General features: G+C 39.5%; 1 protein-coding gene and 1 non-coding gene across 2 annotated transcripts; both read left to right on the top strand.

Annotated features, from left to right (window-relative positions):
• The first annotated feature begins 216 nt into the window (after positions 1-216).
• si:dkey-220f10.4 (tubby protein) lies at positions 217-9,812 on the top strand. Its single transcript, XM_035756383.2, has 12 exons — positions 217-480; positions 919-1,075; positions 1,340-1,582; positions 1,899-2,045; positions 2,798-2,944; positions 4,260-4,429; positions 4,666-4,827; positions 5,048-5,160; positions 5,350-5,464; positions 5,593-5,691; positions 5,874-6,045; positions 6,271-9,812. Exons 1-12 carry the CDS (start codon positions 439-441, stop codon positions 6,402-6,404), a joined length of 1,701 nt encoding a protein of 566 aa, XP_035612276.1. The 5' UTR covers positions 217-438; the 3' UTR covers positions 6,405-9,812.
• On the top strand, positions 2,262-2,390 carry LOC118371068 (small nucleolar RNA SNORA17). The gene has a single exon (XR_004822917.1). It is a non-coding gene; the product is annotated as a small nucleolar RNA SNORA17 (small nucleolar RNA).
• Positions 9,813-14,230: the final 4,418 nt, after the last annotated feature.

The following is a 14,230-nucleotide window of genomic DNA, read 5'->3' as shown; positions in this document are numbered from 1 at the left end:
AAATAAGTTATATATCAAATGCATGACACATTATGCAAGTTTTTTTAATGCATTTATGTTTCTTCTTACACATTAAACATGACTCTTTCAATGACTCAATGTTATTTGTCACTGGTCAGCTCTGTCACCACTCACCAGTCCATACTGCATGTGCTATGCCATGGAGTTTAAGAACATTATCCCTCTTAATCCACTTTACCTTCTGTTGCATGCAGGTGCATATGCTTATGTCAGACGGAGAGAGAGAGAGAGAGATAGAATGAAACACGTTTCGTGTTTTTACGTTGAGAATCTGTCTGTGCGCATTAGTTGTATTATTTGTCTGCAGGCTGACCATTTGTCCAGGTAAATCTATTTAGATAGTGTGGTATCTTCTCCTCAGCAGACGGTCATTAACGGTCCTATTGGAGTGTTATTTACAGTACAATTACTTTAGCCATGGAGGACCCAGAATTGCGTCAACTAAAGCTGGACAATCAGGTAAGGAAATCAAAATGATACTATAATTCAGATGACTTCCTCTAAACTGACATTCGTGACAATATTGTGTAATAAAGGCAAATGTCACCAAATATGTGGTTTACAGATCCAGTGTATAAGCCAAATAAAAGCAACCAGTCTCTCTAGATACTAGTCTATATAAACCTCAATTTATTAACCTATTCGAAAGAAAATCATGTGTGGTTTAAATTGTGAATATTGAAACAATGTAACATTTGACATTTAGTGGTATAGATGAAACATGACAATCTTACAATAAGAATGAACTCTTAGCCTATAGGAAAGGGTAACTAATAAAAAAAATAGGTCAACTTCTTTTGAAAGTGATGCAAGTGGTTGTTGTGTTTTTGAACCCGATGGAGAGGCAGAACATTGATGCAATCTTGGAATTAAGATTAAGCCCAGAATCTCCCTCAGCGTTCACTTTTGATGAAGAAGCAGCAGAGAAGGAGGGCCGATACCCAAATGGTCACAGCCAATAGGGACGCTCGACCCAAGAAAAGCAAGCAGAAGACTGGAGCAGATGACACAGACCTGTTGATTACTCAATCCCAGAGCAACAACTCCTTAAATGGTTGGTGATATGAACATTCAATGTATAGTACTCTCACAATACAGTATACTGAACCACAGAACAGTCATACAACTGTGTTGCCTGCATTATCGGCCTTACAAATACATATCCCCATATTGACACCATTCTTATCAAGAATAAAATATTGTTGAATGGTTACGACCTCTGTCAAGATGTAGGCGAGAACCAATAGTTGTACATCATTTACCAATAACCATCTAGTACTGTATGCCTGACTTGTAATGGCCATGTTATACTCTTCAGCTGAAGAAGCCCATGATAACCCACTGGAGGAAATTACTCTGGGAGAGCTCAGCCTAAAAACCACTGATGCTACAGATGAGATGCCCCCCGAGAAACCCATCATCGCCAAAACTATGGATGTGGAAATTGACAGCCAGCCAAAGCCTAAACTTAGTACAGAAAATGAAGGCCCAGCAGAAGTGAAAAAGAAAGAGAAGGAGAAGAAAGAGAAAGGTGTGAAAAAGGAGAAGGCGCAAGCAAAACGTGAGATCATGAGATATGATACACACACACACACACACACACACACACACACACACACACACACACACACACACACACACACACACACACACACACACACACAGCAAAAACAGCAGCAAACACACAGCAAAAATACACAACACACACACATGACACACACAGGATATTGTGTGTGTGGGTTGTGTATTTTTGCCGCGTGTTTGCTGTGTGTGTGTGCGTATCTGTGATTGTTTGTCAGAGGAGGCTTCCTCAAGGAGGAATAGAAAGATGGTCCTCAAAATGTAGTAAAAAAATACTATTCTGTCTTATGTTTTAGAGTTAGAACAGAATGAGGATAAGGGAGAGGAGAAAGAGAAGGAGAAGGAGAAAGAGAAGGAGAAGCGAGAGAAAAAAACAAAGAAGGACAAATTGAAAGGACACACCCCAAGTAAAGAGAAAAAAAACAAGACTGATGAACAAGAGGGTAAGAGATACAAATGTTACAAGAGAGATACAAATGTTACAAGAGAGATACAAATGTTACAAGAGAGATACAAATGATGATAACCTCTGCCACCGTATATGAGATGTGCACAGACATAGTTACAAATGCTTGCTCAGAAGGCTTGGTTTTGAAGGCTTTGTCATTGGTTTGTGTTTTATAGAAGAATGTGAGTTACAGCTAAAGGCATCTGTAGGCCTTGCCCCTTGAGACGTAACTTTGGCTCCAATGCCACTGTTGTGCTATGAAAGGGCAAACAGTAAATGGCTCACGATAGCCTGACTGCCCTGTTCAGTGGGCATCGGGTACGGAACCGAGCCAGATAGACCCAGGTATTCTGATCCTCTTCAGGAGGGCAAGGTGTATGTCTATAACCCATTGATCAAGCACGTTTGTTGTCGTCCTATCAAACTGATGTACTCTAGAACTATCAGCAATGCACTTGGACTAACCTTAAAAAGTACCCGAAGTTATGTACTGTATAACTCATTCTCTTCATGTTCTGTAAAGACATGACATAAGGCTGCTTTAATCTGTTTCCTGTGACTAACTAATAGATATGATTTCCAGAAAAACAAAACATATTCAGAACAAAGTTGATGTGACTGCAAAGTTATTTGGATGCTGTAGCTACATACTTTACACAATATGCAGAGCAACACAAAATATTTTATAACACATTTCATTACTACCTTTCAGCATTACCATATTTCTATATTTCTCTCAATTTCCAGCAAACACTATCACTAAGTCTCCAGCTATTCAGATAGATTCCGTAGTAGAGTTTGAGACGCCAGAATGGGACAGTGATGGCGAGAGAAAGGATTGGTCAAAAAGCCCCATCCCAGGAACACCCAAGAAAAAACAACACCTCAACACATGTGAGTCATACGTTTGCAAGGTATACTGAACAAAAATATAAACGCAACATGTAAAGGTTTGGTCCAGTATTTCATGAGCTGAAATAAAATATCCCAGAAATGTTCCATATGCACAAAAAGCTTATTTCTCTCAAATTTGGTTTACATCCCTGTTAGTGAGCATTTCTCCTTTGCCAAGATAATCCATCCACCTGACAGGTGTGGCATATCAAGAAGCTGATTAAACAGCATGATCATTACACAGCTGCACCTTGTGTTGTGGACAATAAAAGACCACTCTAAAATGTGCAGTTTTTTCAGAATTGAATGTTAATTTCTCTACCATAAGCCGCCTCCAAAGTCATTTGAGAGAATTTGGCAGTACGTCCAACCGGCCTCACAACCGCAGACTACATGTAACCAGGCCAGACCAGGACCTCCACATCCAGCTTCTTCACTTGCCGGATCGGCTGAGACTAGCCACCCGGACAGCTGATGAAACTGTGGGTTTGCACAACCTAATCATTTCTGCACAAACTGTCAGCAACTGTCTCAGGAAAGCTCATCTGCTTGCTCGTCGTCCTCACCAGGGTCTTGACCTGACTGCAGTTCGGGGTCGTAACCTACTTCAGTGGGCAAATGCTCACCTTCGATGGCCACTGGCATGCTGGAGAAGTGTGCTCTTCATGGATAAATCCTGGTTTCAACTGTACCGGGCAGATGGCAGTCAGTGTGCAAGTCATTGTGTGGGGGCGAGCAGTTTGCTTCATGGTGGAGGTGGGGTTATGGTATGAGCAGCAGTAAGCTACATGCAACGAACACAATTGCATTTTATTGATGGCAGTTTGAATGCACAGAGATATCGTGACGAGATTCTGAGGCCCATTGTCGTGCCATTCATCCGCCGCCATCACCTCATGTTTCAGCATGATAATGCAAGGCCCCATGTCTCAAGAATCTGTACACGATTCCTGTAAGCTGAATATTTCCCAGTTCTTCCATGGCCTGCATACTCACTAGACATGTTACCCTCTGAGCATGTTTGGGATGCTCTGGGTAGAAGTGTACGACAGTGTGTTCCAGTTCCCGCCAATATCCAGCATTTTCACACAGCCATTGAAGAGGAGTGGGACAACATTCCACAGGCCACAATCAACAGCCTGATCAACTCTATGCAAAGGAGATATGTCGCACTGCATGAGGCAAATGTTGTGTTTATATTTTTGTTCAGTGTACAATTACCGGTATAAACTAAACTAACCTTCCGGTATACTGCAAAGAGTTTCCCTTTTGTGTACATGAAATAACTTTGAATATGTTGTTTCCACTGCTACAGCAAGGTGCCAAATAAGTGACAATGAGAGGGAGGAAGATGAAATTCTTGAAAGAGAGAAAAAAGAGAAAACTCCAAAAAAGACAAAAAAAGCTGAGAAAGCCAATCTCGCACTGCTTAACTCCAACTACAGGCAGCAGGACACCTCAGACAGCGACGACAACATTGGAAGAGTAAGAGTGTGATAAAAACGTCACTCGAAAAGAACAGTGTTTGTCCATTTTAGAAATGAACCATTTTCCCTTTAACCTAGATATGGTAGCCATTACCTTATAAATATCTCTTTCATTCAGACAATTTATGTAAAAAAAAATCATTGATCAACATCTTTCCTCCCATCTCTTCCTCTTTCTTCTCTCTCCTTCCCTCTCCCTACCCTTCCCATTTCCTTCCTGTCTCTGTCTCTCAGGTGACAACTCCTGTCTCAGTTGAAGATCTTGAAAAGTTTGCCCTGCATCCAGCCCCTAGAGATACGACAATCCAGTGCAGAATCACTCGGGACAGGCGGGGCGTGGAGAAAGGAATGTACCCCACTTACTATCTCCATATGGAGAAGGAGGATGGGAAGAGGGTAAGGGTGCTAAAGAAAATGTTCAATGGAATATATGGCTGGCCAATGTGAATGCTCTTGCTGCAAGTCTTTCCTTGTGCTGTATATGATTGGCCAGCCTTTATGTCAGTTTGATCATCAGAATAATTGCACTCATGTAACTGCTGTTTTCTCATTGTCTCATTCTTGATTTCTCCCTCTATCCTCCCTTAATACCCCTCTTTCTCTCTACCTCTCTCAGTTGTTTTTAATGGCAGGCAGGAAGAGGAAGAAGTGCAAAACCTCCAATTATCTCATTTCCATTGATCCAACAGAACTTTCCAGAGACACAGACAGTTATATAGGCAAACTAAGGTAACTAACCCCCAACCGATCTATGTTCAACCATACTTTAAAAAACGAAAAAAACATTTGTGACCAACTTTTAATTTAGTTTAGTATTTTTTTCCATTCTGTCTGTCTGTTTATTTATTGTGTCCATCTGTCCCGTTCTTCTGTTTAACTTCACAGTACTATGTAAATGGTATGATCAATCTCTTTTAGATCAAATGTGCTAGGCACCAAATTCACAGTGTTTGACGGCGGGGATAACCCAGATAAGAAGCCTTTCGTCAAAGAGTGTGAGTCAGTTCGGCTAGAGCTTGCCGCAATCTGTTATGTGAGTCAAACCTAATTTTACATCTTTACAATGACTTCCTTAATTTACTGTAGGCTTTTGCCTCCTCATAAAAAAAAATGAATCCGACCGATAACTATGACCTTCTCTTCTGTATTTTTGTCTTTCAGGAGAAGAATGTTCTAGGTTTCAAAGGCCCCAGGAAAATGACGGTGGTTATTCCTGGCATGATGGAGAATGATGAGAGAGTGTGCATTCGTCCAAAAAGTGTATGTTTATCGACACCTGAGACTCCTGAGATTGAGACCTAATGTTAAATTCATCAGGCCACTAAACCAATACATATGATGCAGAATAGAATAAGAGAATAGAATGAGTACCTATATAAATAAAGATATGGTACGGCCAGTCTGTTTTACCACTCTCTCCTTCATCTACTGTTATCTCTCAGGATATAGAGTCTCTGCTCTCCCGCTATGAGAATGGTAACACTGACAACCTAGTGTGCCTCATGAACAAGTCCCCCAGCTGGAATGAACAGACACAGTCCTACGTTCTCAATTTCCACGGCCGAGTCACACAGGCCTCCGTCAAAAACTTCCAAATCGTTCACCCTGACAACGGTAAGATAGAGCCATTGTTTGCTGAGAAATAGAGGTGCTTTAGGCCGCCTGATTGGCTATAAACTGTCTTAGAATACCCTTTCTATATTTCTGGATGTAGTGGCTTAAAAATGCCTTAATTCACTTAATTCACCCGCCCCCAATGCCAACTAACCCGTTTATAATGTACTGCTATCCAACTCCCCACCACCATGCTGACTATGGGACAATTACACTCCCTTCCAGAGGACTACATTGTGATGCAGTTTGGTCGGGTGGCAGAGGACGTATTCTCCATGGACTATAGCTTCCCTATGTGTCCCCTGCAGGCCTTTGCCATCACGCTCTCCTCCTTCGATGGCAAACTGGCTTGTGAGTGATACCAAGTGTGGACAACTCAATCAAGCAGAAGCAGAGCCTTAATGGCTTACCATTACAATTCTATCACAGTATTAATTGTCAATGTGCATTCCAGGTAGTATTGGATAAGTGAGAACACCTGAGATTACAGAAAGTATTTTTTAGATTTTACGAAAAATACGTAACAACTAATCAACGTCATTGAGTATAGGTTATGATTCAGTCTTAATAAGGAACACATATGACTAAATGTTATCTGAAAAACAGCAACTAGGTCCTCTGAATGATATATTGTGCTTAGATGTCTGGTAGATGTAACCACTAGAATGACATTGTTGCACAGCATACCTGTTTTGTGCAGGCTGTTTGATCATATTTGAACTGAAACATTTTTATAAGAAATATGTATAAGAAATATGTCCAATTCATTTATTTAATATTGATTGCAGTCTTAAGGCTCCGCTCCACATTATCAAAGTGTAACATATTCATGTTTTCCATTTTTTTCTACATTCCACATAATCTCATATGTGCAACATACACTGAGTATACCAAATATTAGGAACACCACCCCTGTTGCCCTCAGAACGGCCTCAATTCGTCAGGGCATGGGCTCTACAAGGTGTCGAAAGCATTCAACGGGGATACTGGCCCATGTTGACTCCAATGCTTCCCACAGTTGTGTCAAGTTGGCTGAATGTCCTTTGGGCGGTGGACCATTCTTGATACACACAGGAATCATCTGCACTGATTGAAGTGGATTTAACAAGTGACATTAATAAGGAATCATAGCTTTCACCTGGATTCAAATGGTTAGTCTATGTCATGAGAAGAGCAGGTGTCCTTAATGTTTTGTATACTCAGTGTAACAAGACAGCTGCAGGGCTCTAGACTGCAACCATTTAGTCGCATTTTGAGATCTTCCCAGCGAACGTTTCCATAACATTCCCTAAAGGTTCTCCTTTGGTTCTTAGAAAAATAACCTTCCCAAAAACGTTCCCAGAAGCAACATTTGTTATCTGGGCTTTGACTTGGCTTTGCGAGTTACATTTGAATTGGTTGCAGCGGTGCGAGCTGCCATTTCTAGCTGGTCACTTCACTTCTCTCAAAATGTTCTATTTGGGGGGCGGCAAAAACCACGATTTGGTCAGATCTAAAGTGCACCATTTTTCTGATCCCTGAATGAAATAGTCAGGTCTGCCCTGTGCTTGTTTCTCCCTTGCTGCTCCCAAGTAGGTTAGTTGGAGAGCAAAATGCATTCTGATTGTAACATTTCAAAATTCAATTGTGGGAAAATAAAAGTTTTAGAAGCTGTTTTGGCTGTTGGAGAGAGGAGGGTCTAAGGTTTCTGAAAGCTATTACATTTATTTCTCAAGTCTCAATATTGGCTGTTTAAGCACAGTTTTTAACCAAACTATCTGGCAGGCTATATCTTTTAGATATACGGAGTGGAGTGCGGGAAGCACACATCAGCCATTTGCAGTGATTGCATAGGCCTATATATTATTTATTTATTTCACCTTTATTTAACCAGGTAGGCAAGTTGAGAACAAGTTCTCATTTACAATTGCGACCTGGCCAAGATAAAGCAAAGCAGTTCGACACATACAACGACACAGAGTTACACATGGAGTAAAACAAACATACAGTCAATAATACAGTATAAACAAGTCTATATACAATGTGAGCAAATGAGGTGAGATAAGGGAGGTAAAGGCAAAAAAAGGCCATGGTGGCAAAGTAAATACAATATAGCAAGTAAAACACTGGAATGGTAGATTTGCAATGGAAGAATGTGCAAAGTAGAAATAAAAATAATGGGGTGCAAAGTAGCTAAATTAATTAATTATTTAAATACAGTAGGGAAAGAGGTAGTTGTTTGGACTGCAAAGTTTTTAGGAAATTACAATTACTGTTAGATTAATCAATTACACAACTAACTACCGGCATATTATATTTAGCTATCTAACTAATGCATTTTGAGTTTACAAATTAATTAGCCTATGTGATATTTGTACACACAATAGATGCAAGCAAATTTATATCTATTTAACAGAAGAAATCTGCAGTTCTGGATCCCTATTTTGAGAGTAAAATATAGCAACAATAGACTAAACGTCAACCCATTCATGACAATCACTGGTTTAGGGTGCATGTCAAAATATATTGATCATGCATTCCTGCTTGGACATGTTCCATTTTCCGTTGACATTGTAGTCATTTAGCAGACGTTCTTATCCAGAGCGACTTACAGATTGTGCATTCATCTTAAGACAGCTTTTTCTGAATCATATCATCTCAGTAGCACTGTGAACGTCTTTTTAAAATGGCTGGTCATTTTTTCCTATTTTGCGTGATGCTGCAACAAGTTTGGTATGACCAAATTATGGGCTGGTGCCACCAACCTAAAATGTAAGTAGCACCGGTGCCACCAGGAAATTAGTCTGGATTCCTGAAGCTGCAAAGAGACTCTATTTAAGATAATGATGTGGAATTTGCCATAAATTGTTATTGATAGAATGTTTACTGATGTATAAAACTGTCATGTTGATTAATCATTTTTATACTATGGCATTGTTGAATACTTGTTTCTGATTGGCTTGAAGGACAATTTAGAGCGTGCATTATTTTCCTGTAATGCATGGGATATCAGCATGGTAGCGTTCAATGGCTATAGTTCATCCTTACATGTTCTATGTTTGAGCTGCTTTTGAAGGCAAAAGTCGAATTGAAAACATTATTGGCATTGGTGAATTCGATTTTCAGCCACGTCTATTTCTATGGGCACAAACACTGTTCATGACACAAACTATTCACACCCCAATTGTTGGTGGAGAGAACATTTTGCAAGTTTGATGTCTATTTCCCAAAATTATAAAAATGTTCTCATGGGATGCAGAGAACATTTAGCAGTTTTAAAGCTACTTTTCATGCAATTCTATACATTTTGCCATGTCTAATGTGCATTCGTGTGATATTTGACTAACTCAAACATTACAACAGAATGTATGGTCTAAAAAAACCTAGCTGACATGGGCTAGTTGATCTGGACATTTCTGACACATTATAGCTCTCTAAGGTATGCAAAGACTGGTTTGACAAGAGGAAAACTGTTGATGCATTACCAAATTTCAAAATTACACCTTGTGCATTGTACTATTATAACTTTCAAGAGAAAATTTAAAGCCAGACTGAGTTCCGTTAAAAAAAGGCAGGGCGCGCCCCACAGTTTGAGAACCAATGATCTAAACAAGCAAGTCTGTTTGTTTGGTTACCAAGGCAACTACTGTAGCTATCTAGTAAACTTGCTAGCTACATCAGTGGATGTTGAATGCATTTCTTTCTACCTGTAAATGAACACATTTCTAGGGACAAATGTGTTAAATGTGTTAAATTATAGCCATGGCATAAAACATCTTGTAAACCCATTACTCTGTGTTGATGTTGTTTTTGTACAGGAAGTTAGTATCTTCTCTCCCCACTATCTCCTTTTGGTCTCTTTATCGCAGTCAAGGACGGAAATACTTTTAGTCAAAGAACTTAATGAATATACCAATCTTCACTGCTGATCTGGAAACACTACATCCAGCAGATTCAGATGTAGATAGAACCAATGACTCATGATTTCTCCTCTTGCACAACAGTTACAAAAGTAATTCCGATACCATAACAGTCAAGCTTTCAGCACTTACTGTATTGCTGAACGCAGAGAGCAATTGAGTTACACAGATATAAGAATAGGCCACAGTTAAGCCCTGTGGTAAATTAATTTGACCACAAAACATGTTTTCTGATGTAGCCTATCTATTCTGTGTCTGAGTGAAACCTTATACCAAAACTAACTTTAGACGTTGTCTGCGGAGTTAAAAGATGCCTTTCCTCTCAATAAAGAAACACACTTCCTGTGTTAATGATGTTTAGTTTGAACTGACAATAATATTGGCAAAGATGACTGAAGACATTTATAAGCATCTTCCTGTGAGATAAAATAATAACCTCTACTGTTCCTCTGCCACAAACTTGTCACTTGATTAGTGAAAGTTGCTCACAAACTTAGGTTACCATGATTTAGGCCCAAGTTATATTAGTTATCCCAGTTTGCTTGCTGTATGGTGAGGATATTAGTTTATTTTTCTTGCCTCCCTGTAAAAAAAAATATTTAAAAAAGGTGTATTACCTATTATTGTCAATTACTAATCTCTCACACTTTAGGACAGGAGTATTTCCTGGTGAGGTCACATGGTCAGGAAAAACTCTTATCCCTAAAAATAAGTAGTCAATTCACAAGTTTAGATCAGAGCCATTTAGAGAGGGAGTTCGGTCAGGTTTTAGAATGGCTGCCATGTAAACGTCTTTATTCTCTAAATGTTGGTGACGTAACAATACGAGAGCGTGTCTGATAATTCCATATGAAATTACCTGCTGTGAACAAGCAAAACCGAGCAGCGATTTTAGCAGACGTTGTTAGTGATTTAGCATTCTGGATAATGTGTATCTAAGTCTGTACTGTGTTGTGGTGTCAACAAATCTATCTTCATAGGTTTTGAAAACTATCAGAAATAAGCAGCACAAAGCAGAAGCATCAATTATCACTTAGCAATGTCTATGTAGGTGAAAGTGGCTCGCTCGCAACTATCAGACTGAAACCGCATTGGCCCAACTCTCTATATATACACAGTATGACTCTTTAGATAGCTCAGTGATGTAACAGGTGAACTAACACAACACTGTCATTATGTGCTCACTATGTGTGCCAATGTGTATATACAAACTCAGATATGACCAACTTTGACACATGACCAGGAGCTCTGTATCTGCACTTATCTTCTATATACACTGAATTAAATAGATTATGCAACATGCAAGTATTTAAAAGATTTTACTGAGTTCATATAAGGAAATACATTCATTAGGCCCTAATCTATTGATTTCACATGACTGGGAATACAGATATGCATCTGTTGGTCACCAATACCGTTAAAAAAGAAAGTAGGGGCATGAATCAGAAAACCAGTCAGTATCTGGTATGACTAGCATTTTCCTCATGCAGCACGACACATCTCCTTTGCATAGAGTTGATTGTGGCCTGTGGAATGTTGTCCCACTCCTCCTCAATGGCTGTGCGAAGTTGCTGGATATTGGCGGGAACTGGAATTTACATGTTGATCCAGAGCATCCCAAACATGCTCAATGGGTGACATGTCTGGTGAGTATGCAGGTCATGGAAGAACTGGATCATTTTAATTTTTTTACATTTGAATCATTTAGCAGACACTAATCCAGAGAGTAACGGAGACGCTGAGAGTCGAGAAGCAGATGCAGGTGAAACATTTAATTAAACAACAAACATGGAACAAGACAATATAACAGTAGAGTCTACGCATAAACACAGGAACAATACCGACTGGGGAAAGAACCTAAGAGATTACAGAACTTTTGTACAGAACTTGCACAATTGGTGGCTACGTCTACCTGTTCTGGTCTCCCTAACTCTGGCATTCTATTTTTTCTACCTGATTAGCTAGAATGTCATCCATTATTTAAAGAAATATATCCTAGTAATCCAACTCTAGGGATAATATCTTGACCTAATATTTTACTAACCATAATCGTGTCCGCCAAGTAAGTTGGGAACGCTTCTACCCATTTGCTATATTTACCTATTATAAAAAAATGTTTAAGTAGTTCGTTATCACATAGGCCACAAGGTCTTTCCTAACCTGCAGTGTTTCCTAACCTGCTCCACCATCCATATTCTACAAAGTGTTACCTGTACCACCTTACCTAATTACCTGTACCATCCCTCCGGTTGATACGTGGCTCTGCCCATGTATCAATATTGCTGCATACCTAAACAATGACTGAGGTAGTATGGGCAACTTATCCTTGTACCAAAACTCTTCTGAATCCCCCTATTCCTGTCTTAGGATGTGCGACTCCTTCTAATGCCCTTGCTACATCCCTCTGTGTCCATGCCCTATAGACTTCTATCGTGTCTGGTGTGTGTGTGGGAATTGGGGTATCTGCTCATCGTCTTCTAATTATTCTGTGTCACTTCTGTCTTCTCTCAATCCTGGCTTATTATGAGATTCTAACCTTCGTAATGCTCCAGGTCTCCTGCTCCTCACTCCCAGTCTCTCCCTTTCATTCTCCTCAAATTCCTTCAGCTTTCTCTCTACCTTGCTCATTTCCTGGCCACCCTCCCTCCTTCTCCTCATACTCCCAAACCATCAAGGTCACCTTAGGCCCCTTCTCCGTCTGCCTTTTCTACTATCTGTCTGTCGCTCCTTCCCACAACCGTCAGTATCAAATATAGGTTGTTTCCAAATATTTACTAAATGTCTCACTGTCTCCCTGTCTGAACTCATGGATTTGAGAAAAATCACGTCTATGGTAGTAATCTCTAAGTGTCAAATTTCTTACACTGCATACAACAACAGCTGACTACCTAAAGGAAAATAAAACTTTGCTAGATTTCTAAACATGACTTAAGCCACCTTAAAATCAGTATTACAAATTACCTTAAATTCATTATCCAAATGGCCCATGATAGAGGTCAAAAGTCATACCACCCTTTCACAGTAATGTTTCTTACTATATTCAACAAATTAAAGAAGAACCATCAAACATTTTCTACATGTTCTATCCCAGGTTCCCAAAACATTCATTTATCAAAATAATTCCAGTGTTTAATTAAAATTCAGAAAATAAAACTTTTAAAATTCCATATGTGTGTGTACCCCCTTTAAGATATCGTCTCTCTAGGAAAAATGGAAATCTCCTCAAACCCCTAGGTTAAAAACAAACAAAACATTTCCAGACCTTTTCAATTTAGTAGAAATATGCCTCTATCTCACTCACTCCCTTCAAGATTACAGCCCCCAGAAAACATTTCCAAAGAGAGACAATGAATCACTCCTTTTCACAGAATAAAACACTTGGTCAGCATTCATTATACTACCCCGATTCAGAAACCCAAACTTTGACGACAAACAAAACCTAATAATAATGATAATTCCCTTGTACTCTCTCCAATCATTAGTTTTACATTTCCTCAATGGTTGTATGTACTTAATTGAACATGCGCTACCCTTGGACACAATACTGTACTTTAAATCTATGAAATTCCCCTACTACTAGTTTGGCCCAAGCTTGCTTTGCAACATTAAAACCCATTCAGTCTGTCTGCAAACAGTCTCTCAAAATGCTGATAGGAATACCCTGCCATTAGACACACACGACTGAGATTAATGTGCACTGTCCCTTTAAAATAAAATGAACTCAACCTGCAATCCACGTTGCTGATCTGACATTGTTCCATGTAATGGAAACAGATTATAATGTTAGAATTCATCAACTTCCTGTTCCAATTCACTGGTGTTACCTAAACAATCAAACCAAGAATCAATAACCAGAAACTATCACAAAACTTTTATCCGACACCAGTCAATCCATAAGAATAAAAACACATTTCGATGGGCACAACTCTATCACAATTATCTCTCCGCTAATTATTTAGAATTCACAGGTTATTCCAGCAGACCATTTATGTCACGACTTCCACCGAAGTTGTTCCCTCTCCTTGTTCGGGCGGCGTTCGGCGGTCGACGTCACCGGCTTTCTAGCTGCCACCGATCCATGTTTCATTTTTCCGTTTGTTTTGTCTGTTTACACACCTGGTTCCCATCTCATAATTATGTTCCTTATTTAACCCTCTGGTTTCCCTTTCTGTTTGTGCGTGATTGTCTTTCGTGTGTTGGAGTTCTATCCTGTTTTGTCCTTGTTTGATAACGGGATTTTTGTTAAATTCTTGGATTGAGTAAATACAGTGGGTTTTTTTTACTCT

The sequence above is a fragment of the Oncorhynchus keta genome, chromosome 3 (genome assembly GCF_023373465.1).
Source record: "Oncorhynchus keta strain PuntledgeMale-10-30-2019 chromosome 3, Oket_V2, whole genome shotgun sequence".
NCBI lineage: Eukaryota > Metazoa > Chordata > Actinopteri > Salmoniformes > Salmonidae > Oncorhynchus > Oncorhynchus keta.
The sequence above is the reverse complement of the archived record's forward strand: the minus strand, read 5'-3'. Positions and strand labels throughout refer to the sequence as shown.